This window comes from Osmerus eperlanus, chromosome 27 (genome assembly GCF_963692335.1).
Source record: "Osmerus eperlanus chromosome 27, fOsmEpe2.1, whole genome shotgun sequence".
NCBI classification, from domain to species: domain Eukaryota; kingdom Metazoa; phylum Chordata; class Actinopteri; order Osmeriformes; family Osmeridae; genus Osmerus; species Osmerus eperlanus.
In genome coordinates, this window is record NC_085044.1 from 7,355,310 (window position 1) to 7,381,902 (window position 26,593).

The window sequence follows — 26,593 nt, forward strand, 5'->3', positions numbered from 1 at the left end:
GGGGAGGGTGAGCATTTGTTACTAACTCTGTGTTGTTGAAGGTTCAACAGAGCTAGGTAAGGTCTGGTGCCCATTTGCTTGTCACCTTTGTGGATGAGCTTTTATGACACCAGGACTGGAGATTCAGTGGTTTCAGCTGCTATTGTGTTTCAACCAGGGTTGCTGTCGCACGCAGGCACACACGCACACATGCGCGCAAGATCTATGTAATGGAGACAGCCAATGTAAGGAGAGCCATGTGACAGTTGCATGCCTGTGTATGAACCAATGGCTGTGTGGCTGGCGGTGATGTTTAAATGGTTAGCTACAAACAAGCTAGCATACAACTTTGTAACCACCATGATAATTTGTTTCCTTGCAGCCAGCCGCAAGTAATAAACTTTCTTGACTTCTTCACCGACTGACCAACTGTGCAATACTTGATAAACATTAATATTTACATACACCCACACATGTTGAAATTGCATGCACACACACATGCACAGACACACACACATTCCCACTGTCACAGAGGTCTATCTATTCTCTGACTCATAATTGAATGGGTATGCTAATAGTACATTTGCACATATACATTACATTTCACATACCGATTCGTCTGTCTCATTCCAGTGGCAAAAGGGTTCCCTGGAAGATTTCAAGTTGTACATAACACATATGGAGGACTAAATGTGCCATAATTAAATACATAAATATATAAATACATGAATAAATATACATCTCTTAAGTGATGTGAAGTTGCATGTCTTTCAAAAGAAATACACATTTCATTAAAATTATGTGATACATTTCAATTTAAATGCAAAGGGGCGGGACATAACCCATTACATGGAGCTGTCTCATAAATTTTTTCAAAATATATAAAATAAAATAGGGCAGCAAAATGGGCAGCATAGTGCAAAGTAGGTGGTGGATGGACTTATAAATAATAGATAAAGTGTTATGTCAGTGTGAGTCCTTTGCCTTGTTGAAGAGGCCAGCAGTGGATGGGAAGAAACTGTTATTACCTAGAATAGGTAATTTCCAAAAATTCAATTCAATTAGTTTTTTCAGCTGAGGCTAGGATCAGCCTGGGGTTATATATTTAGACCCATATTGACCATCTTCACACCATATTGGAACCATGTTCGAAGATTATGATGTAAAATAATGCTAAGTAAAGGTTACATTTAAATGTTAACTTTTCGAGTACTTAAAAATTACGCCTTTCATAAAAGGCTAATGTACGTATATTTGTCATATTAAGTGATTTAAATATAACTGAAGACAAAGATCTTCCCAAAAAATGTGTTTTTAAATAGAAAAGTATGTATTCACTCACACAAGGTATTACACTATAAACTTGTGCCAATACACATATGTATAAGCCTAGCGTGCAATATGAAGCCAATCGGTGCTTGTTTAATGCTGTCATAACCTGGCTCATAGGAAGATTAGATTGATACTTTATTGCTCCAGAAGTAAATTAAGGTACACCAAAGGAATAAGGATAACAATGTATTTATTCAATAAAAAGTGCTTACAAAGAAACGGTTGGATGTGAGGGTCATGTAAATTAGTAGTGTAGGGAGTGGGTGAGGGATCAGTGCAAGTGTAGAGAATCATTACAAACTAATAACCAAACAGTGACGATGTTCCTGCTAGTAATGGAGAGACCCAGATTGTTTGGGCACAGCTTATTAAGGACCAAGGCACAGATCACAGGTGTGCCCTTGCAGCAATCACAGCTCCTCTGCCTGCCTGCCATCTTGCAACAGCAACAAAGACACAGAAACAGAAGACATGGAGAGGAGACCCAAACAATGCACATAGAGCCAACAATCTAACATGGTTTATGCCATCATCAGAACAGGCATAACCTCCCGATCACTGCAAGTCATTCAGGTAATGGTAATGTCCTATTGACTCATACAGCTGTGAACAGTATCCTTTCTGAAGTAGAGACATGGCTAGTGTTTGCTGATCATTGCAGTGTTTAACAGCGTTCAACTCCATTAAAAAAAGTAGGCCTACATCTTACACAGTAGAAAGATTTTTTTTAATTTCAGGTCATCTGCAAGTCCCAGTGTGCCATTCCAATCAGCCCTTGGCCCAGAAGCAGCTTGGTTAAGCCTGGTTGCACAGTGAAACCCAGCTGCAAGGTTGCTGCCAGAAGGTGACCTGAGAATGAGTTGGGCCTTTGGGACATCATAGATGATCTTTTAAGTAAAGACAACAGTGTGTGAATGTGAAGGACAGCCGATGAACTTTTATATCTGTCACCTTGGCTGCGTATTTCACTTTTCTAGGTTTATACAAGGAAGATGACCGCTCAACAAATTGGCATCACAATATATTGGCACAAGAACCTATAACTTCATAGCCGAGGTATTACTGCCACCACTGGTCTGAAGATGTATTACATTTATATATGTAAGCCAATGGGATTTGTACATGAGTGGTATCTCGCCAACGCTGGATAGAGGATGTATTGCATTTATATGTAGCCCTAGGACTTACTTTTACTTCGGGTTTAGCTAAAGTCAATAGTGTTTAACATAGCGAAAATTTTCATTGCGGCTAGCGGTACGTATGGCAAACATTATCACAAAATATTATGTTTTTAAAGGATTAATGTAGCTGGCTAGAACCAAATTTATGCCATACATAACCCATATAGTCATAACTTTAATATTTTACTCTGAGGGGATTTCTAGCTAGGCTACATAAAGAGCCAGAACTATTATTATTTGTGTTTTTTGGGTAAGATTATGCGTATCGGATTTCTTGCATCATCTGTGTTGAAGTTTTATTTTGATCGATATTGTGACTGCATTGAAAAGTGTATTCCTATTCGATAAATTGATCCAAAAAATCTTAATTCATTCAAGTTTCTGTGGCTCAGTTGTTTAAAGTGTTGCATCTGTAGTCCCGAAGGTGCGTGTTCGAATATCCATGAAGGAGAATTAAATATATTTAACTCTGTTGTTGAGTGTAACCTTCTTAATGTACATTTTACAATGATTTGTTATTTTGAGGAGGAATCATCTTAAGTACTATAAACAATCTACAGGCCCTGGCCTCAACCTAAACAACAGGGAAGAAAAAATTCCTGCTCTATACAGATGACCTAGTGCTGTTGTCATCCACAGAGCAGGGTATACAGCAGCATCTGGATCTGCTAGACTGAGCAATACTGTCAGAACTGGGCCCTGACCAGTGGCGGCTGCTGGTCTTTCAAAGAGGGCAAGCTCATTTTCGGCCTACATCCTAAAATGTTTTTATTTAGTTCACTGGCTAGTTCACCCCTACGACACTAGCCTAGCCTACTGAATGAATGGACGATCTAACAAAACAATATTAATCAAGGAGGAAATGTGGAAATTAGGTTAAACTGAATCAAGGAACGTGGTGTATAATTGTATGAAATGTATGATGAAAATTGGTTAGCAATTTCGTCAAGCAAATACCAAGAAATAGCTTGCTGCAGTTTGTCTTTCAACTACAGTTGCAAAATCCGCGATGGGACTGAGCTTGAATAGCTTCGGTGACTTTTTGTAGTATAAGATTACTGTCAATCAAAAGGAGATGCAGTCTTTCGACAGACCCTCCAATCATCACGCGGAAGCCCAGCGTCCAGGCCAGCCCACTCCTCCATTCACCCCCAGAGACGCTGAGCGTCCGAGGCGGGACATAATCTCAGCATTCATCCAATGACCGTATAGTTTCGAAGCACTGAAAAAAACTATTAAAAGCAGCCCCATTGAAGTCCATGGAAGCTGAGCTTCAACAGGGAAATGCACTGTGACGCTACGGGAATGTATGAGAAGGGAATCAGTCAGTCGACCTGCTAATATATGTAGCTGATTCTGAAAGAACATGTCTTCGATATGAACGTGTTCTAACACATTTAAAATGTTAACACAATAGTAAATATTTGACAATTAATTGTTTGAAATTTTAGGGGACGCTGAGCTTCCCTTGCAGTCTTAAAGAAATCGCCACTGGCCCTGACAGACATATGTTCACTCTAGGAAACCCCGCACTAGAGCACACCCTGTCCTATGATAACCTGAGGATCAAAATCAGTGCCTCTGGAAAATTTGGACTGGCAGTGAATGCGCTAAAGGAGAAGGCCTGTAGAGCCTTTTTGCAATTAGAAGAAAATTCCATAAAATAAACATACCAATCAGAATCTGGACTAAAACATTTGATAGCATAATACCACCAATAGCGCTATATGGAAGTAAAGTATGGGGTCCACTCAGTCAGCATGATTACACTAGATGGGACAAGCATCCAATAGAGGCCCTGCATGCTGAATTCTGTAGAATTATATTGAACATACAATGGAAAACACCCACCTATGCATGCAGAGCAGAATTTGGCCGATATCCTTAATTATAAACCCCTAGAACCCTAAAAAGAACCCTAAAATTCTGGATGCATCTCAAATCAAGTCCCCGAGATACATTGCAATTTGAAGCACTGCAAACCCAAGAACTGAACCCCCAAAAGAGTGCTTTTAGTCAGCTGGTCATGAGACTAACTAACCAACTAACACCTTACATTGTCCCATCTCAGATCAGCACTGCTTTACAATCACAAATCAGAGTAAACCAAATTGTTCAACAAACCAAAAAGGCCTATCTGGAACATTGGAACAACCAAACCAAAACACAAAACAAACTAAGTTGCTATCGGGCAATAAACAGAGATTATGAATTGGCTAAATATCTTTATACTGTCAAAGATTTAAAACAGAGACAGATCCTGACCAAGTACAGGATCAGTGACCACAGTCTAGCCACTGAAAAAGGCAGACACAAAAAAACCTGGTTACCAAAATAATCCAGAGTATATGGTCACTGTACGACAGGTGAGGTAGAGACAGAGATGCACTTTGTACTACACTGCCAACATTACAGAAATACCAGACAGCATTTCTTTAATACATTTGAAACCCTTATACCATCGTTCCTTCTCCATGAAGGAGAATTAAATATATTTAACTCCGTTGTTGAGTGTAACCTTCTTGATGTAAATTTTACAAAGTTTTGTTATTTTGAGGAGGAATCTCAGTTTATAGTACAAAAAAAGTACTATAAACAATCTACAGGCCCTGGCCTCAACCTAAACAGGGAAGAAAAAAATCCTGCTCTATGCAGATGACCTAGTGCTGTTGTCACCCACAGAGCAGGGTTTTCAGTAGCATCTGGATCTGCTAGACTGAGCAATACTGTCAGAACTGGGCCCTGACAGACATATGTTCACTCTAGGAAACCCCGCACTAGAGCACACCCTGTCCTATGATTACCTGGGGATCAAAATCAGTGCCTCTGGAAAATTTGGACTGGCAGTGAATGCGCTAAAGGAGAAGGCCTGTAGAGCCTTTTTTGCAATTAGAAGAAAATTCCATAAAATAAACATACCAATCAGGATCTGGACCAAAACATTTGATAGCATAATACCACCAATAGCGCTATATGGAAGTGAAGTATGGGGTCCACTCAGTCAGCATGATTACACTAGATGGGACAAGCATCCAATAGAGGCCCTGCATGCTGAATTCTGTAGAATTATATTGAACATACAATGGAAAACACCCACCTATGCATGCAGAGCAGACTTAGGCCAATATCCGAAGGAGCAATTGATTTCAAAACCGATTTTACCTTGTCATAGTTGAAAAATGACAGTTTGGTGTGTTAAATAGACATACAGTGAATCTCAAAGTCCATTGAAACCTCTTTCTTAAGTCCATTGAAACCTCTTTCCTATCAAACCTAGCAACCTGAAAACGCTAGCTTTTGAAACAGTGCAAGTTGTGACGCCACAACTTGCAGCATCAACTTTGTCACGCCCCAAAATGTACATTTACCCGCCCTCTGGTTTTCTGGTCCAGGAACGGAGGTCGCGTAGATCTCTGACACTTTTTTTAGCTAGCTGCGCGCTGCTCTGTACTTCCACAGGAATTACAAATAAGAAAGTTAATACGTTTTCAAGCTATTGAAAATGGAGTACTGTAAATGCAGTGTTCCAGGCTGTACCGGGAATCCTGACACTTTTCACCATCTTCCCAAAGAACAAGACGCTTGACAGGCATGGCTGATCTATGGGAATATCCCTATTAAGTACGACGCTAAAGTATTAATTTGCTCGGACCATGTCACCGAGGACAGTTTTGAAAACCTGCGACAATGTAAAGCAGGATTTGCTATGAAGCTGTTGCTGAAAAGAGGTGCTGTTCTGACCTTATCTTTATCACAACCGCAAACTGTAGTATGATGTTGTCGCTAACAGTTATTAGCAATGCTAACATATCCTGCCTGTATCTAGCATCGGTAGAATGTGTGATGATTTAGTTTATTGGCAATGGGGCTAACGTTATTTCAAACCGGCAACCTTCTGATTACTAGCCCGATTCCCTAACCGCTCAGCCACCTGACTCCCACATTTTAATGTAATAGATGTATCAAGGGATGACACAGAGTCCTCTGGCTCTGAGCAAGACAGTGATCCAGAGCAGCCAGGAGATTTCATCCAGCCCCTCGAAACTGCATCAAGCACCAGATACACTGTTCCAAAAGGACCCAGTGGTAGGCCAGGCCTAAACTACACATTTTAATTAGCAGCCGTTAATATCTAATCTTGTGGATCCCTTAATTATAAATTTCCATTGAGAGATGACATATTATTTAATGTGTGTTTCAGACATATACAAATCCAGAGGAGACTTATTTTTGCCTGTAGCTATTTTTTCTCTGCCAAGTACACCTGAATCTGCCTTCACATCACAGTCAAGTTTTTGGCACTGTTTAAAGATTCTGGGTTTAAGCTCCATTCGAAGGCAGAGCATCATATCAATGCTATGTATGCCTGGAATCAGCATAAAAGGGCTGTCGACAGCAACTCATCAATGTTAGATGTCATAAATGAGAACCGGAAAAATAAAGTGGAGGAAAACTGTACTTACATTAAAATAATTGCAGATGTGCTCCTATTAACTGCCACTCAAAATATAGCTTAGAGCAGGGGTTCCCAAACTTTTTTTGCTCGAGACCCAAAAGAGAAATATGGTGTCTCCCTGGGACCCAAACATAAAAATACTACATAAATTGCCATAAAATCTATATTTTTTTAACTACTGATACAGAACACAACTATGAATTTAAAATGGATATGAAATGTATTTAATCATAAAAGCACATGACAGCAATAATAAAATGTCTTGAGTGCAATAAAAAAATTATCTCCACCTCATATGTACATACAATGTTGTACCACTTTTAAATTAACAAACATTTTCTACTCTTTCTATTTGCCACCCCTTTCTCAACTCCCCCTCCCAACATCCCTCAACTTTAAACACCAACAATGAGCAACATTCAGATACATTTTTACTGGCTTATTTTAAAATGATACTATTGGCCTGACATGCCAGAAGGGGTATAATATGTCATCTAAGGCACAATTAAATCTAATGAGTAGTATGTGGCTGGTTGAAGTTTTCAACCAGAAGATTTATTCTGGGCTTGGTTTGTGAAAGTGCTATTCTGAGGTCATGCTGGGGATTGAGTCTGTTTCTGTATTTGTTTTTCAGGTATGCTAGAGTAGAAAACCCAGATTCACATAAGTATGTGGTACCAAACTGAATCAACACATTTACAGCTTTGCTAGCCAAGCAAGAGAACTCTTCCTACTGGAGATGAGCAATCCAAAACTGAGAGAGAGTGATTGTCTCAAATAGCATCTTACTGCCATTGTTGACCTGCAGTGTGACCAATGCTTCTAACTCTGTCTGACTTAGACCCAACTCTAGTGATGGCACAGCTTGGAAGGGATACTTCACCCACTGAAGGTTTTGAGATCCCTGTGAGTCTGGGAAGTATTGCTTAAAGTTCTTCTGTAGGCCAGACATGTGCTCAACTATGTTCTGCTTCACAGAGTCACTCAGGGGGACACCCGTGTTCTCTTGGTAGGCAGAGAGGACCGGAAACATTGCCAGTTCTCCCGCAGCCAGCTGGCATTGCCACAGAGCCAGGCGTGCAGCAAATCCTTGAATTCCCTCTTCCAGCTCCAAAATGCTGCTTTCCTTGAAGGCTTTTGTTCAGTGTGTTGAGCTTGTTGAAAATGTCCACAAGATATGCAAATCTTGCCAGCCAATACTTGTCCTGAAAATGCTTGGCAAGGTTAGGGTCTTCATTTTTGAGGTAGGCCATGACCTCTTCTCTCAGCTCCCACACTCTCTGCAGAACTCTTCCCCTGGAGAGCCACCTCACCTCACAGTGAAAGAGCAGGTGCTCATGCTCTGCTCCCATTTCCCTGCATAGCTCTGTGAAGAGCCTTGATTGTAATGGTCGCTTTTTTATTAGATTCACAATTCTCACAACCACATCAAAAACCTCTCCTAGGTCACGCTGTAATGCTTTGCTGGCCAAAGCTTCCCTGTGGATGATACAATGTGTCAGCTTCACATTTGGTACCACTTTACAAACATGAGCCACAAAACCAGACCTGCACCCAGTCATGTTCCTGGCACCATCAGTGCAAATTCCAATACAGTTAATCCATTCCAATTTGAGATCTTTCAAATTTGTGTCCACCACTCTGAAAATATCCTCTCCCCTTGTTGTTGTATGCAGCCGGTCACAGAACAGGAACTCCTCCTTCATATCCTTACCACTGATGTATCTGGAAAAGACCATTAATTGGGGAATCCCAGCAACATCAACAGACTCATCTAGCTGCAGTGAAAATATTTTGTGTTCCATTATTTCCCCTGTAACTGACTTTTGGATGTCCACTGCCATGTCTTTGATTCTAGTTGCAACTGTGTTATTTGAGAGTGGGACAGACTCAACTTTGTTCGCTGCTTCCTCACCCAAGAGAGAGAGACACACATCTTTTAAACATGGTTTTATCAGCTGCTCCCCAATGGAATGGGGCTTCTTTGCCTTGGCAATGTGGAGGCTGACTTGAAATGATGCCTTCAGTGCTGCTCTGTTCCCTTTGAATGCCTGGTAGATGAGACAATAATATAATTCAAAATCACTGACACACATATACACAAAATAGCTCAAATTTACTAACTATGACATGCAACTGAAAGTAAATAATCCGTCAAGTCTTGAAGAAAATGCATGACATGCTATTTCCTTCCTTCGTAGGGCACACTGAGTATTTTCTGTTATGTATCGGCTCATTTGAACAGCGTTGCGCGCTTAGACGCGAGAAAAGACTTGGTTTCTAATTGTAAGTGCAATGACGCCGTTGGGTCTGTATTCTTTCATTAATTCCCATGCATTTTATCTGCAGCACATAGGCCTACGCAAGTCGTGTGAAATGGCCTTTAACCTATATTAACATAATACACACGTTAATGACTCTTCCACACTGTCAAAACAAAGTTGAATAAATGCACTTCACGGCCTAATCCACATAGGGACAAGCCGGGGGCGGAAGGTCGCACGGCATTGGCTGTCGCCATTAGCTATATGTTAGCTATATGTAACGTTAGCTAGCAACATACATTTTAGTCACAAAATAACCATTGGCACTGTAACTAACAGACACACAAAACATTTCAAATGCTTCTTACTTACATTTCCGCTGTCAAAACACTGTCTGCTGAAAGTCTCTTCTTTGCCCAGGAAAAATTCCTTTGACTTGCCCCGATGCTGAGAATGTCTCGTTTGGAGATGTCTGTCCAATTTGTTTCTTTTTAAGCTCTCATTACTGAGCACCTCCCCACATAAAACACACTGAGGTCTCTCCTCTGCATTTCGAATGGCTTTGGTGAAGCCAACGTTTATAAACTCTTCTTTATATTTTCGTTTTGACATCTCGCAATGCATGCCAAGGGAACCACAGAAGTCACTCTTAATGTTACCTCAGCCCAGACTCCGCGAGAGAGCGGGTAAACGTCGACCAGGATCGTGAGAAGAAAGGGGGAGGGGTAAAACGCCTCGCACGCAGCATCTGTGCTGACTAGACTAGTGTAGCAAAAAGAACGCTCATCTTCTATTTTAATTTGGAAAATTATTTCACATATCATAGAATTGTTATGCATTTTTTCTTTGTCATTTGGCGACCCAATACAAAAGTGTATGGACCCATTTTGGGTCGCGACCCTAACTTTGGGAAACCGTGGCTTAGAGAGGTTATCGAGAGTCTGAGGACTCTCACAACAAGGGTATTCTTTTGACAATATTAGAAGAAATAGCAAAGCATGACCCTCTCATAGAGAAAAGGATGAATGCATGTGGCAATGCTAAGTACACCAAATCCAGAATGAAGTTCTTGAGGGCTTAGCTGAGATGGTACAAAGTGAAATAATAAGATAAGTAAAAGAAAGTGAAGTTTTTTGTGTAATTGCAGATGAAACCAAAGATTTAAAAAAAGATGTCTGTAGTTGTGCGGTACTATTACAACTGGGCCATCCACGAAAGCTTTTGACACTTTCAGTCAGCTGAAAGCTTAGATGCAGCAGGTCTCACAAAAATGATAATTGATTGCCTTGAAAAACATGGTTTGGACTACAGAAATAATCTTGTGGGGCAAGGCTATGAAGGTGCATCCGTCATGAGCGGAAAGCATTCGGGTGTGTCTTCACGGATTAAGGACAGAGCAAGATTTGCATTTTGTGTGCACTGTAATGCACATTTTTTTATTTGGTTCTTGACGATGCTGTGAAAACAGTCCCTGAGACAGTTAACTTCTTTGCTCTCCTGCAGAAGCTTTATAACTTTGTGTCTGGCTCGTACCTTCATCTCAAGTGGCTTGCAGTTCAGAAAGAGCTATAGGCTATCCACAGCAGCAGCCCAGGGAACTACAGAGACTTTTGGATGTAAGGTGGGCATGCAGAAACATGGCATGCCGTAATCTGAGGGACAGGCTTCCAGCAGTTCTGAGAGTGCTGCCAGATATTGCACTTGAAAACAGTGGTGATAGATCAGTCGAGGCAAGGGGACTTCTTTCTCAGATAGATTTGCATTTCATAGGGATTTTGTAGTGCTTGGTGATGCCAAGTGTCTTACTGAAATGCTACAATCAAGCTCTTGATCTAGCAAGGGCTGTGGATCTTGTAGGTGCTCTTACAGACACCTTACAGGACTACAGAAGTGAGGTTTACTTTGGAGAACTATGGAAAGAGGTTTAAAAGATTGCAGAGCACTGCAAAATAAGTGTACAAACAGTGTGTAAAAGACAGCCTAAAACAAGTTTAAGATTCCATGACTCATTGATGATGAGCACTGTAGGACAGACAAATAGTGACCAAAGTGATGGTGAGAGCTTCCAAAGAGCTATCTTTTATCAGGTGCTTGACCGTCTCACAGCTGCAGAGATGTTTTTCAAAGAAGAATTGCGAGATAATGCAAGGGGTTCAGTCTCTCAACCCAAAGAGTAGAACATTCTTGAAAGAGGAGCCTCTGTTTGCCTTTGCTCAGAACTTTGAGTCAGATTTAGAGGACTTCAAACATGAGGTTAATCAAACCAAGCGGCTTCTTGATAGGATAGAGAAAAGTGGCAGGGACAGACCGTCTACTCTTCTTGAGTTCATTGTGTTTTTAGAACCGTATAAATAAATGTTTTCCATGAGCTGTTTCGACTTTGTAAGATTTCTGTTACACCAGTCAGCAGTGCTTCCTGCGAGAGATGCTTCTCAGCTTTAAAACTGATTAAAACCCACCTTAGGACAACAATGGTTGATGACAGGTTAAGTCACCTTGGAATTCTCAGTGTTGAGTCAAGGAGGGCACGCTCCATCAACATGGATGCGTTTGCCAGTTCTCACTAGAACCGCAGAATTATGCTAAATCTACCAAGGAAAATTTGTGAGTTAGGCGGTCCCTCTGGTCATGAATAATACCTCTACTGTTAAATCATATAATAAATAATACCTGCACTGTGTACTAGCTTGCACACTGACATTCTAAAATTATACATCCAAAGGGTTTCTTATCACACAGATTTAATTTGGTCTTGTTTAGGCCAATTCCAAAACTTTTCTTGGTTATTAGTTAACATAAGATATGAACATAAATATTATACTGTAAATTCGTAATGTTGGGAACCAAAGTTATTTATATTTTTCAAGTCCATTTCTGCTTGATCCTTGTCATGTCAAATTGTTTTTTTTTGGGGGGTGTAAATTCACTTTGTTTTGTAAATAAACTATGCACTGTTTTATCTCTGTAACACAGAAATGCTATTATAAGTCCCTGGTGCTTGAGCTTTTTTTTCCAAAAACATGTAGTGCCCCCTACAGTACAGCTGACTACGCCACCCCTTGAGCTAACTGATAGAATAGTGAAGAGCAAGGGGAACTCTGCCCCAATGAGTGTATAGACACAGGTAAGTTAGAAAAATACAACTACAGTCTTTATTTCATACATTGAAGGAGGTCGTACAGGCTGGTCAATAAATACATTAAAAAAGGTGGGAATCTTCACGGCCACAAGTTAAGATCAGTCAAGCCAAAGAGGATGAAAGCTAGTGGAAGCTACGGTCTCGATACCACACGTGAATAGAAGTGCACGCAACCCTTAGGGCAACCCACTGCAAACTTCAAGTTTGGGTGAAACACTCAGATAATTGCTACGGACAACACAGCACTGCAACACTAGTCACTCAGTGAACTTATACTATGGAGACTGGCTTCCCAAAGCTTACAGGATGTTATGGCTTGACCAATAACGTGGGGTGACTACGGGGAAGACAATGAACAAAACAAAAGAAAGAAAATTCCTCTAACCTGGGGCTCACAACACATTCACCAAAACATACAAACAGTCCCCAGGCTAGAGGGAAAATCAAAGCCCAGTCACTCAGAGTAACAAACTCACATGCGTACAATGAACCTCAAAAGAACAGCAGCTAGCACGCCGCGAAGCTGCATTGGTCTGTGCAGCCCGATTAGTTCACTACTGATCAATCAGAACACCGCTGGGACCACGATTCACGCACACGTCTCTTGCACGAGCCACAGCGCCCACAACACTGCCTCACACAAACAGTGCCAACAGCATGGAAGAGCTACCTGGCTAAGGACTCCAGGTGTCAGTATTTATGCCAGTCCCAATTACTGCCCATGCCCCGCCCCTAATAATGATGTAATAGAAGCACAGGGAAGAGAAACCTCCAAACAGACAGGGTGCCCTCAAGCAACGAGTACCACAGGCTACAAACACTTATAGACCCAGATTATACTGTATATATTCATGAAAACAGTGACCCAAGACTCTGGACCCCCTGAAGTAGCCTTGGCCACCCCATGTATAAAACTGTAGTTCCGCCACTGAGTATAGACTAACGTATTATCCGTTATAAAATATATACTTTACTGCTTTTTACAATGGGAGAAATTGAATAGTGAGCAGAATTAAGTTCAAGTTATTGTTGATGCAGCCCTCTTAACACATTTCAGGTTTCTCATGTGGCCCCTTTAAAAAATGTATTGCCCATCCCTGGTCGAAGTGAAAAGCCCTTGTATAGTGAAAGGTGAGTAGTGTATTTTTTTCTGTTTATGTGTTGGTGGTCGGACAAAGACATTAATTGTACCTGCTGTTGTGATTTGATTTTGAAATGGTTTACTTAAATAGAATAACAAGAATCATAGCTTTATAACCATATAAGGCATGTCTACCATTGTACACACAACAATTCGCATAGTCTGGAACAAAACAAGTATGGAGGGAGTCAGGTGGCTGAGCGGTGAGGGAATCGGGCTAGTAATCCGAAGGTTGCCAGTTCGATTCCCGGTCATGCCAACTGACGTTGTGTCCTTGGGTAAGGCACTTCACCCTACTTGCCTCGGGGGAATGTCCCTGTACTTACTGTAAGTCGCTCTGGATAAGAGCATCTGCTAAATGACTAAATGTAAATGTAAGTATGGCCAGCCGCGGGTCGGGGATCGCTAACAGGTTTTAAGAACATAATATGTAAACACATTTTTTCAAGGAATTCGAAACACATTCACATTTCGGGGTGTGCTATATTGAAAATGCATGCATTTATTTACTAATAATAACCAAAAATCACAGTCTGTCTCTCTGTTTTAAGCTATTCAGATGGCCCGCCAAGAACTTCCAGGAACTCTGAGGCTACGTGAACCACATGACGATCAAGCATTTTGGACTTCCGTTGACACGACTCTCTCTTTACATGGCTGTGATACACTCCAATCGTTCTGATATTGGATGGCATCAATTGATCTCCAGGACTTATTATTTGATACCCCTCTCAGGCTTTATTGCTTTAATAATCTAGAGACTATCAGTCCCACCACGATTCTAGCTGAGCATAGACAACAAAGTTGACAAAGTATTTATCTAGCTAACTGGCTTGTAACAGCTTATATTGATTGTAGAGGCAGCCTCATATAGTTCAAACAGTTGCATCAAAACGTAGAAATTGGACAATCCTGTGTATAGATGGTCCTAACCTTTATAACTTAACTTCCCCTTTTCAAGCATTTACTCATATTGCATTCATTCATCAATAAAGAACCCCTTTTGAAACAAGCTTCATCCCTCTACGTGATACAAATGATAGTTTTACCTTGTAAGTATAGTTGCAGTAGTTCAACATTAATCAAATTGTTTCATCATCTGATGGATGCCTCTGTAGATCACAAGAATCACCAGTTTGATCCCCATCTCTGCCAAACGTATTTAGCTTCAAATGGTTGAATTTGCACGTCTAGCAAACGAATACCATTACCATTGACAGTAAATAATGAATCAGACTGCCAGTGAAGGAGCCTGACTGAGGCGAATGGCAATACAGTACTGTCCAACTGAGCTCACATTATCAATCAAAATACAATTTAAACACCCCATGCAAGTAATCTGAGACGATGCCTAGATGGAGCATGCTCATATCTACAAAACCGAACAATTCTGGACATTTGTGGTGTAGTATTAGCCTGGCTCTGCCCTCCTACGTACTTCCGCTCAATTTTCATTTTGCTTCTGTACTAGGTCTGGGAATTCGGCATATAAGTCGGTTTTCTCAAATCAACTTTTTGTTGGTCCAATCAGCGAACAGAGGGAGTGGCTGAGAACGATGACGTTGATGTTGTGCGCTAGTTTGAGTTGTAGTTCAGTAATGGTGGCGGAGAAAGATGCGAGCGAAGCCATTCGGTCCGTTGTGGCAACGCTGCAGAATATCCAGATGTTGTGGCCCTCCTCCCCACAGGGTTCGGGAAAAGTTTGATTTTCCAGCTACGGCAGCTAGCTCCGTTACAACTAGCGATTGGTTATGGCAGATCAGAGTGGCTCTGGGCAGATCCAATAGTTTTAAACTTCAACAGAGTACCCACCTTCAAGGAAGTTAACGCTTGTCAATGGAGCGATCCCAGACCCTCTATACAAATGAAATGTACGAGGGTCTGGTTAGGACCAGGCAACTGTAGTATTGAGTGAAATATTAAATTGTAAAGACACTGCTGGTAGGGGGTGTGACTGGCTATCCGCATAGGGAAAACTGCCTCACGCATATCCACTCATCTCCAATTGTTTGGATATTGAATGGCATTGATTGCTCTACAGGATTTATGATCATCATTTGATGCCCCTGTCGTGCTTAATTGCTTTGATAATCAGTCCCACCATAATCCTAGCTCAACAGCACAAATACAGGGAAAACAAAGCTAACTAGGTGCTAGCTGTTACGGGGAGTTGGGGGTAGGACCCAAACACAGGAGAAGTCAGCAGGTAGAGTTCAAAACAGGGATTTCTTGGATAGGGAAACAGACAGGGTGCCAGGGCTGCCAACTCTCACGCATTGACCATGAGACACACGCATTTCAACCAGTTCACACGTTCTAACATTGGCAAAGACAAGACAAAGACTGGACACAAAACATGAACCTAAATACACAGAACAAGACACAGGTGGACACAATAAGATTAACGAGAACTGAAACCACTCAACGAGACACAGGTGAAGACAATGACAGACACAGGGAAACCCTAGGGCAGGGCAAAACTAAAAACAAGGGGGCACGGCTGTGGCCGTGACAACTAGCTAACTGTTTGGTAGCTAGTACTGTAGCTGGTGATGAAGAAAGTGTTTTTTCCGTCTCTTCATAAACGGAGTAACTTAGTTCAGAGTTCTGGATTTTAATAAGTATTATCAATCTGCAGATTGGGAGAGAAAAAACAGACCTTTGACAATATATGATAACACAACACCAGGCTTAGGTCTCAATCATGTCTCTCTCAGCTCTAAAGGCCGGAGGACCATCTTTTATAGGGCACAAGAATGTAAACATAGATAGTGACAGTCAGGCAGTAATAAAGTTTCAACAGTCTCAGAGAAAGATATTCACAGATCCCAACACATGACCAGTCTCTCACACTAGAGATCATAGTTGGCGCTCTCCTTGTAGTCATGACAAGGGAGGTTTACACAGTACATTCTCCTGACCCCGAAAATCTATTAACCCTGACACATAGACACAATCTACTCTTATTAATAGCAAGTTTACATGAGAACATACTAACTAGTATCCAATGAATAGTTCTATTGATTAGTGAATAATGTAAGCACACAGGAAACCCCAATTTCTTCCACATTGGCTAACACAGCATCCTGTGCTTTGGAGAACTGAATGATCTCAGATAGGGTTATCTGCTGCAGAAGAGCACAGCCTAGCAGGCATAATGTACAATTTTCTTCACCCGGACGAGGCCGAATGGAATTGTAGTGCTCCGCTCTATGTCAGAGGTAGGTAGAGAGTCAGCTAACTACGAGTAGTAATAATACTAATGATGTGTGTTGGACTGCTAATGCTGGGTACACACAAGATAATCAGGCTGATTTTGGGCCGATTTCCCTTACAATCCTAAGTAATGTCCCGACAATCGGTAAAGTCCTGATTATCTGCAGATTATCTTATCAGATTTTCCCTTGGTGTGAGGTGTGTTAAGAGTAGGGATGGGTATCTAGAACCGGTTCTTGTTTAGAACCGGTTCCCAGTGAATCGATTCCTTGGAATCGTTAGCAAAATTCCTTAATGATTCTGTTAACGATTCTCTGTGCCGTTGCGCATGCGCAAACTTTTATAGTTTATTCAGACAGACTGCAGCAAACATGGCAACTAGGAAGAAGCGTTCTAAAGTTTGGTTGTATTTCACACGACAAAATGACAACAACGCCACTTGTAACGCGTGTAAAAAGTCTATTTCGTCAAAGGGAGGAAATATTACAAATATGAAGAAGCATTTTAACACACAGCATGGAATGAAGTTACTGGAACGTCATGTGTTCGATGCATGCAGCAGCGCAGCTAACGTTCGCGCTTCATCTCTAACTATCTAAGGTAGAGCTAAACTGCTCAAAAGTGATCACAACCACTTGTTACTGTGTGAAGCAATTTGCCTTTATTGTGTGTAGTCGATCTAGTTATCTTCTGTCCCTTCGTTTGAAGCATACATTTTAGCCCATTAGTATTAATCTTATTGATAATTTCACGTTATTGGGGCGGCGTGTGTTATCAGCAAACGTTCGCGTGTCCCATTATTAAACTGAGCATATCGATTTTTAATCCATTATTAAACTTAGCATTTTAATTGTTTAACCTTTTAATAGTCCTGTTAAATGTGCCTGAAACGCCTAAACAACATACCCAAAGTACATTGAAAGCTGTTGTTGAACCATTTGGAGTACATGCATGTAAATGGTCTCTTTTGAAAGGTGACACTGAAGTTATTTCCCCTGTTGTTAGGACCCCTGTAAGTCCTACTGGTGTTGAGTAATAGAAGCTTGAACACAAGGAAACTGAAAGTTTCTATCTCCGACTAGATTTTGTTTTGAAAACAGAGGCCTGAAGAGGCCTAGAGGTGGTAGGTATTAGCTCATTTCAGAGCCAATCAAAGCCAGTTTGAGAAATTTGTTTAGAACGTGTGTATGTGTGGGGGGGTGCAGGACGCACAGACCTAGTTGGCTGTAGAGGGGAGAATCGATAAGAGAATCGCTAAGGAATCGAATCGATAAGCAGGAATTGATAAGGAGTCGGAATCATTAAAATCTTATCAATACGCATCCCTTAACCCTTGTGTTATCTTCGGGTCATTCTGACCCATCAGTCATTGTGACCCACCGTCGTATTGTGACAAATTTACCTCATACAAAAACAAAGTGAAGCATTTTCTTTTAACTGTCGGGCTGTCTCAGACCCCCCACATTGGAATGGTTAAAAGAAAATTATTTGTATTTGTTTTTGTATTGGGTAAAATTGGGTAAACACAATGATGGTTCGTTATGAACCTTTGGGTCATGTGACCCGAAGGCAGCACGAGGGTTAAGAGTGACCGAACTTGCTCGGAAGAACGTCGGAGCCGCCCTGATCGCGAATTGTAAATATTTAACATGTTGAATGATGTGTGGGGGGAACCCCGAGGACAAACGCTATACACTATAGGAGCAAAACTGTTAAATCTAGGATTTTTTTGTTATCTCTCACATTTTTTAAATCTTAAAATATTTTTAAAATCTTTTAGTGTGTACCCAGCATAATCAGAAGAACAAAGCATAGCGCACTTCTATTTTACAATTGTAGAGCTATGTGAACTCTAACTCCCCCCCCAAAAAATGTTGATATCACAGAAAAGCATATGAAGCTACTTAGCTCGAGCTACATATGAGACATTATCACATTGGCCTGTGATTGTGGCCTTGCAGTTCTAACAGCTAGCTAGCTAGCCAGCTACAGTAACCTGCTACAGTACCTCCCAGAACATTGGACAGACTTGCTACAGGGTGAAACCGCGGATGTAGCCATGTTTTCTGCGATAACACTACCTTGGGCTGTATTTTTCTAGCAGCTGTAACTAGCTATGTAAGTAGCAAAATGACTTAGGACTCAGTTCACTGACTCAGTGTCCACTGACTCACAGCTTAAATATTGATTGTACAGGCCTTGTTATGAACGCACAGCTTTGTTTGACGTCCTGAGGTTAGACCAGTTGAGAACCACTGGTGTAGGCCATATTGTTTCACAAAAGTATACTAAATTTATCACGTTCAATAGATTAGAGTAGACTAGAATTAGCCTAGCTACAGTTACGTAGCTACAGAAGTAGATCCGTAAGTAATATATGCTGTGGATAACTAGCTGTAACAGGACAGCAGCTACAGTAGCGCACATGCTAGCAGGCATAATGTACCATTATTTATGCTCACCTAGAGGCCGAATGTAATAGTAGTGATCCGCCTTGCCAAAGGGAAAAACCCAATAAATAATAAATATATATGAGAGAGAATATAGGTTGTGCCTTGCCAATGGCATGCACACCCAATTAACTACCATTTAACTGCATAGGAACACTTCACATTAAAGTTAGATTAACTCCCTTGTAACTTAATAGCAACACTTAACAATGAAGTAAGAATAACTATCATGTCACTACATATCATTTTACATATTGTAAAAAAAGAATACCATTTTATATTGTGCTAAGCGTTATAAGTTATCATGCATGTACAAGAAGGCACAATATGGTGAAGAAATCAATGGAAACAATGACCTACCACAGAAACTAACAATGAATTATTATTTTTGTAATTTTATTGTCATTTATTTAGCATGTTTATTGCATTGGAAAGACTGATATGTACTGTATATTGATTAATAATAGAATGAGGAATATAATATAAACATTTACTGTATATATAATAAACGCCTTGCGTCAGCTTGTACTGTATATACAGACATCTTGATGGCAAGATTTTGGTTTGGAAGTGAGAAAGAAAGCTTCAATACCATCCCAGGTATTCAAACAATGGTTAAGTGTCCTTCATGGTTCTATATCATCCCCATGGTGTTTAGTGCCAGGCTGTGTCTGGTCAAGGCTCGTAAATGTTGATGTAGATGTCTCCATCATCCATCTGGTAGATGTTCTCCGCAGCCAACTCTCTGGTGTACAGACCCTGGCTGGACACTGAGCTCCTGTAGCGCACCGAGCTGCCAGACTGCTGAGATCTGGAGAGGAGGGATGGTCAGAGCATAGGAGGAGGGGAGGGGAGGGGAGGGGGGGGGGGTGGGGTAGGTAGGTAGGTAAAGTAAAGTGAGGTGAGGAAAGGAGAGGAGTAGAGATGAAGGGAGAAGAGAGGAGAAGGGGAGAGGTGTTATAAATCCTACTAACCACAGCACCTTCTTATGAGCCTACACCAAACAGTATGAGTCCAAGCCGAACACCAAGAACTATGAAGATGACAATGAGTCATCCCTCAGCAGCCTCCGATGACCTTCAGTTTCAGAGCAGAACTAGCGGGTCATGAGTCAGTGGGGAGGATAGCAGAAGCTGTTGCTACCACATCCATCCTGCTTCACGGCGTCTGACTTAACTACTCCCACTGTGGTCTTCTCATGGGCGGTGAGTCAGACTGTCAGTTTACCCACACAAATTTGTGACTTTTCTGTTTCAGACTAACTCAATATGTATTGGATTTACCGCAGAGTTCAAGTTCATGGGGAGTTTGATCAGTTGCAGCAGTATTAAATCCATAAATCAAGTGCATCCAAAAGGTCTTCTAAAAGCATTTAACCCTGAGTTAAAAACTCTGAAGCAGAGTTGAACTTACAATGCCTGGGGCATCCTCCGCTGTTTCCTTCGTTGTCCTGGAGAGGCATCAGAATATATTTAGTTGCAGTTTTGTATCGTAGTTGATGACACATCATCTGATTTCAATGATTATAGTTAATGATACACTAACTTTTATTTAATGAGACTCTAAACATATATTTTATTAACACATTTTGTATTAAGTGATGATTATAAAAAATATGTGTAAAACATTTTATGAATGGCAACTAAGACCAAATTGTTCCAAATATACAATATTTAAACCATTAAGAAAAAAAGTGGATTTTCATCAGAACAGTCATATAATTGAAAACATGCACATGACACATTTCTGTGTATTTAATGTATTTGTAATTGTTGATATGATTCAATATTTCTATGTTATTGTGGATATATTTGTGTATATGTGATATGTGTGTTGTTGGAGATATGTGTACATACGAGAGAAGACCAGACTGAGAGCCCCGATGACCAGGAGAAGCAGCATAGCACACACCAGGATGACTGGCAAAGCCACATCTCCACTCTGATCCTGGCAAACAAAACCACAGTTAATTATATTATTGGGTGTGCTCAAGCCTTCGGCGAGAGCACAACCTTTGTTCTCTCACATATATATTATTATTTATTGTTTATTGTTTATTTTCGCCCCCCTAAAACTCAGTCAATATTTGGCCTACATACACAACGGCGGTGTCAAAAGGTTCGTCTTGGTAGCGATTGCGTTGCTTCTATTGGAATTTACGTTCCGTTGCATGGTTTGGGCTTAAGTTAAGTTTTTGTGGTGAAAAGTGAAGCTAACGGTGGCTAATTTGCTAGCCACAGTCACTGACGTTACTAACGTCACTACGTCACTAACGTCACGAAAACACGCGTGACTACCTTTGGCAGAACATTCGTTTCGCATCTGTTAACTTGGGGGATAGCTAGGCTAACTATAGCTTTACTGCAAGGCAGCTGCTGGAACGCCACAAGCAAAGAGGCCAGGGTGATAACTATTTACTAATTTTACTTTGTGATATGACACACAATTGTGATGTGTAATGTACAGTATAAACTGATATTATTAAGGAAGTACATCTACTTTCGGAAACAGTAGTCTACTATTTCACTGAAGTATTAGCATCATGACATTAGCCTGTGTTGCCCGGGCAACACATACTACAGTGGTCTATGATGTATCTGTTTTCAATCGTTAAAATAAACATTCCTCACATATACATTTTCGTTGTAGGATTTATTCTGACATTAGTAAACGATTTGTTGGTGAAATTACCATTACCTGTGGTTTCAAACCAGTGTAGCTCACTGCAACGCTGTAGCTTACGCGAGACACACTACAAAAACATCTACACTACACGGCTGTTTAGGAAGTCAAACGGCGACAGAACATGTTTGGCACTCCCCTTACTTAAATCAAAAGTCTATCTAACTACTAACCTGAACTTCATTGCCACATCCTAAACGTTGTCAATCTGTTCATGAAAATAATTAATTTCAGCCTAAACCGTACAACGGAACGTTAAATCCAATTCAACCAACGCAATCGCTACAGTACCAAGACGAACACAGCAGTAGTCTAGTACTGTACCGTAGTAGTACAATTTACCGGGGCAGCTTCTCCATACAGGGCTATATCGCATTTTGCGTTGTTACTGACAATGATCGCTACCAGTGTGCTTTTTATAAATGAGCGATTTTCCATTAAATAAATATCAAGCTTATTTACGTTTTGGGGGGCATATTTTCAGTTAGCAGATGGTACTGTTTGAATCGCGATTCCATCTTCTACTGCCGGGTAACGTCGTAGAATAATCTTCAAAGGGGGTTCTTTATTAATGAATGAATGCAATGAGTAGGCTAAATGCCTGAAAATATCATGAGAAGGGAAAAACTTAAAATGACGTTTAAATCATAGAGATTAGGTCCATTTTTACACCGGTCTGCCAAATTTATTCGTTTTGTTTCAACGATGAGGCTGCCTCTTGCAGGGGAAATGAGAAGACATCTATTTCATTCTACACTTCACTCGTATTTTCAGTTGTAAATGAGCAGCAAAAAAAGATGCTTTTAAATCTATGTCATCTTTTTTAAATAATAAGTAGGCCCTATGCATTTTTATATAAAATATACAGAAATATCAGTTGTAAAAATGTCATTAAAAAACGGACCCCTGTGCAACCGACGCAAGCAAGCACACCCTACAATTTCCCCAGAAATTGTACCCTCTCTAGTTATTAAATAATAATAATTAATGTATCGTCTAATTAATCATTAATCAATGCAATATTGTGTTTGTTCATTTGCCTTGTATTCATTAATTCATTTGTTTATTTATAAGAGAGCAAATCAAATTTGGACACTTGTTTTTGTTTCCACTATAACAGAAGTAGAGTTTAGCTGACTCAGGCTGTGCTACTAACAGACTCTGACTCGCTGGAATGGGTTGTTGACACATCTTGTGATTCCGTAGAGTTGGCAGTCATGTGACCTAAACAGCAGGAAGTGAAAGTATTAGGCAAGGAGCTATCCTGAGAATCACCTCGTGAATTTTGCTAAAATGTCTTTAAACGCATTACCTTTAAATTTAAAGGTTTAAATGTATGTATTATCATTTACATCTGATATGTTCCATATACTGTAGAACATTTGTTGTAAAAAGTGTTATTTTACAAAAATTAAAAATACTTTTACCTTGCGAGTGATTGGCTGGTGTCACGGTCACATGGTCGGGTATCCTGGTTGTAGTTGGCAAAAAGGCTGCAAGCAGAATGGACAGTTACAGGAAGACTTCACCTCTATGTATTTACCTTTTAGTTTCAGTACTTTACTTTCAGTTTGAGCACGACCATCAACTCCATGACACAGCTGGAGCAACAGATTACAACAAAGAATTGCAAAAGCATCTTACAAATCTGTTCCCATTGCCTAGAAAGCCCCAGAAAAAGTTCCTTACTTTTCTCCACGGTCAACCTGACTTCACTCTTCAGGTCGTTGAACCAGCCTGGTATTTCCACTCTGCACCCGTACAGCCCTGCGTCTCTCTCTGTGGTGTTGAGGATGGTCAGGGAGATGTCACCCTGCTTCAGGTCTCCAGACAGCAGATACCTGGAGGTTCTTGTTACTGCTGTTCCATCACTGGAGAGGATTTGGTCGTCACACCCAGAGGATGGAAGCGCTCCTCTCCCCCAGCACATGTGAAGAACTCCATGATAGGAGGCATCATATCTGCACGGCAGAGTCACATTCTGGCCTTCAACACCGACCACCAGAGTACCGCATTCACTGACTGGGACACAGACAGAAAGAGATTAAATCATTCAAAGGTAGCTAACTGCATGCAAAAGTATATATCAACATTTATCTATAAATAGATAGAGAAACAGAGAAGGAGAAATAAGCCGATAGAGACAGACAGTGAAAGAGAGTGAGAGGAGAGAGAAGTATTTCAATTACAGTTTTTTTCAAATGCTTACAAACAAATTCCTTACTTTTCACACAATTTCTGAAACCTGACACTCAAACACCAGAACCACACCTCAAAACTACAAAACCATACGCACATTTTTGGCCTTTGACTCATAAAACACTTTTTGCAAAACACAACACACAATTCTCCACGTAACACAAAATTCTAACAGGAAGCATATTGATTTCCTTTTTCAAACACAACCAATCAAAACGCCACACTAATTCATCAGTGCCTTACATTAACTCCTCACATGTGCAAACACTCATTGCTTTACTCAACACCAACCAATCATGACTTTAGAATAGGCCTATAAATAGCCTAATTTGAGTTGATTTACAGTGGTGGGTATAATTTGAACCTTTACTGTAGAAAAGATAACAGGTATGTAATAATATACTGTAATATACACATGTTCTAATGTACACATAATAGCTGTTTCAGCACAGCACACGGTATACTATACACAAACATATATTTTACGTAGCACCCATGCATCCATTGACTGCAGTGCACTGCATGATTGGTCACAGTCTGGTGGATTACTGTATCATACCGTGCAACAGTACAGTGACTAAGAAGACATTCTGACAATATTGTAGAAAATAGTATATATGTATGCTGTATGCTACAGTTCATGGCACACACAGACACACCATTCCGTAATCACCTTTTTCAAAATTAGATTTGGTTTCCGGCCACTCTACTCTCTTTCTTTCATACTGTGTAATACTGTATTCACAACCACAAATGCTTACAGTAAAAAAAATAATTTGGTTTCAATCTTGTTTTCGTGTGTACCATGAATTTTTCATCATCTCTGCCATTTACTTTCAATCTTGTACAGAAATGAAAGAAGAGCTTTAGGTTTTGAATAACTGTGTGATATGATATATCCCAAAATGTTATATAATGGCAAATGTGTGCGATTGAGACGTGTTTGTGATATTTTAAATGCAGTGCTTCATTTTGCAAGAGAAGCGAGGCATTTTGCATGTTGTGTGTGCAGTTCTTGGATTTGTGTCTTAAATAAATAAAAAAAAGTGTGTAAGCATTTGAAAAAAACTGTAAGGTAAGGTAAAACTGTATACAACATTAAATCTTGGAAAGGAGAGAAGTTTAATATGAACCGTTAACATTTACCTGTTAGTAGGTAGATGACAAGCCATGCTGCACTGTAGATTATCCTCATGGTGATATGATCTCATCCTCACACACATACACAAGCTCCTTTTAGAGGTATACTGGTGAGAAATAGATACATGGAGAGAGACCTTCACACATACACACATCAGTTGTGCTGTGTCTGGGTGTCACAGCCCTTTAACAGGAGACAAACCACAGGGTCACATGTCCCCCCCCCCCTCCCCCATTGGCCTAAATACTGAAGCGCACATACATTCGTTCTGACTGTTGGCTCAGACTAACAGCCTCACCTTTTATTTATGTCAATCAGTCACGCAGTCAACCAATAGCCAAAACCAACGTGTGAGGGAGGGCCAAGTGAACTCACTCAGTCACACTAACAGCAGCCGAGCCGAGGGTCGAGAGGAAGGACAGGAAGTTATACTTCACAGTTTTTCTTGATTGCTAAAACATTTCTTGAAACAGTCAACCATTTTCTCAAAACTGTAAACACAAAACCAAATATTCAAACTCCATTTCCAAAACCTCTGACTCTTCTGCCAAAATCAAACACTCGCCCCCAAACCATGTAACTTGTGCTCAAAATCAAACAATGCTTTCAGATCATAAACACAGCAAATCAATATATAAACACTATGTGTTGGAGCCGTTTTGTAATTTAAGTTTCCAAATGTATCTGAATTATTAATGTTGATAAGTTTGAGTTAAGTTAATGAAACATTCGAATTATGGTTTAAAATTATGTGAAGATGAATACTGTGATTGCCATGTTCTGCCTGGTCAACTGTCTGTCCGTGATTGAATAATTGACACACGTCTAATTGACCTGTGATATAGGGCCGTGCCAGCACCGAGCCCGGTAGAGCGGAAGTGGCAAACAATTTTTCAACCGCATTAATGCGATGGAGAGCTTTTGTTTGAGACAACCAAATGACAAATAAAACCCTCTTTAATTGAAGATGCGCGTTGTCTGGATTATTCCGCTCTCAGAAGCGGCCGCTGAAAAGATGCCCCTACACTATGGAGCAAACATTTGACACAACACAAAAAAATGGAGAACACACAGAATCCAGGCCATGTAGTTACATGTAAAGACATATTTGTTTATGTATACACAATACATGCATTTACTTAGCAATAAAGAAAATTGATTTTGGGTGTTTCAACACCAATTGACACTTCCCTGTTGTATGACAATGTTTAGCCTGTGTTCTGCATCTCTCTTTCACTAACCGTCTCTGGAAGAAGGAATCCCTCACTGAATTGCTCCTCCCAAGGTTTCTTCAATTTTTTTCCTCTTGAGTTTTTCTGGGATTTTTTCCGTCTTCCTTGAAGGTTGAGGTTGGCTGAGGGGCAGTTCTATCGGCGTATGTGAAGCCTTCTGTGACATGTCACAGAAGGCTTC

At 40.5% G+C, this 26,593-nt stretch overlaps 1 protein-coding gene across 1 annotated transcript; it reads right to left on the bottom strand.

The window, feature by feature from the left end:
- Positions 1-19,533: 19,533 nt before the first annotated feature.
- Positions 19,534-25,349, bottom strand: havcr1 (hepatitis A virus cellular receptor 1). The gene is made up of 7 exons (XM_062453575.1): positions 25,186-25,349; positions 23,530-23,862; positions 23,268-23,333; positions 22,997-23,064; positions 21,015-21,105; positions 20,572-20,608; positions 19,534-19,969 (listed from the first exon to the last, which is right to left on the bottom strand). The coding sequence occupies exons 1-7, from the start codon at positions 25,232-25,234 to the stop codon at positions 19,834-19,836; spliced, it is 780 nt and encodes a 259-aa protein (XP_062309559.1). The 5' UTR covers positions 25,235-25,349; the 3' UTR covers positions 19,534-19,833.
- Between the last annotated feature and the right edge of the window lie 1,244 nt (positions 25,350-26,593).

What these genes read in the sequence shown, in the direction of transcription:
- havcr1 (XM_062453575.1), bottom strand. Translation starts at nt 25,234, where the DNA reads ATGAGGATAATCTACAGTGCAGCATGGCTTGTCATCTACCTACTAACA. An exon ending in TGTCATCTACCTACTAACAG is followed by an intron (nt 23,863 to 25,185) that starts GTAAATGTTAAC and finishes TCTGTGTCCCAG; the next exon opens with TCAGTGAATGCGGTACTCTG. An exon ending in TCTCAGTCTGGTCTTCTCTC is followed by an intron (nt 20,609 to 21,014) that starts GTATGTACACAT and finishes ATGCCTCTCCAG; the next exon opens with GACAACGAAGGAAACAGCGG.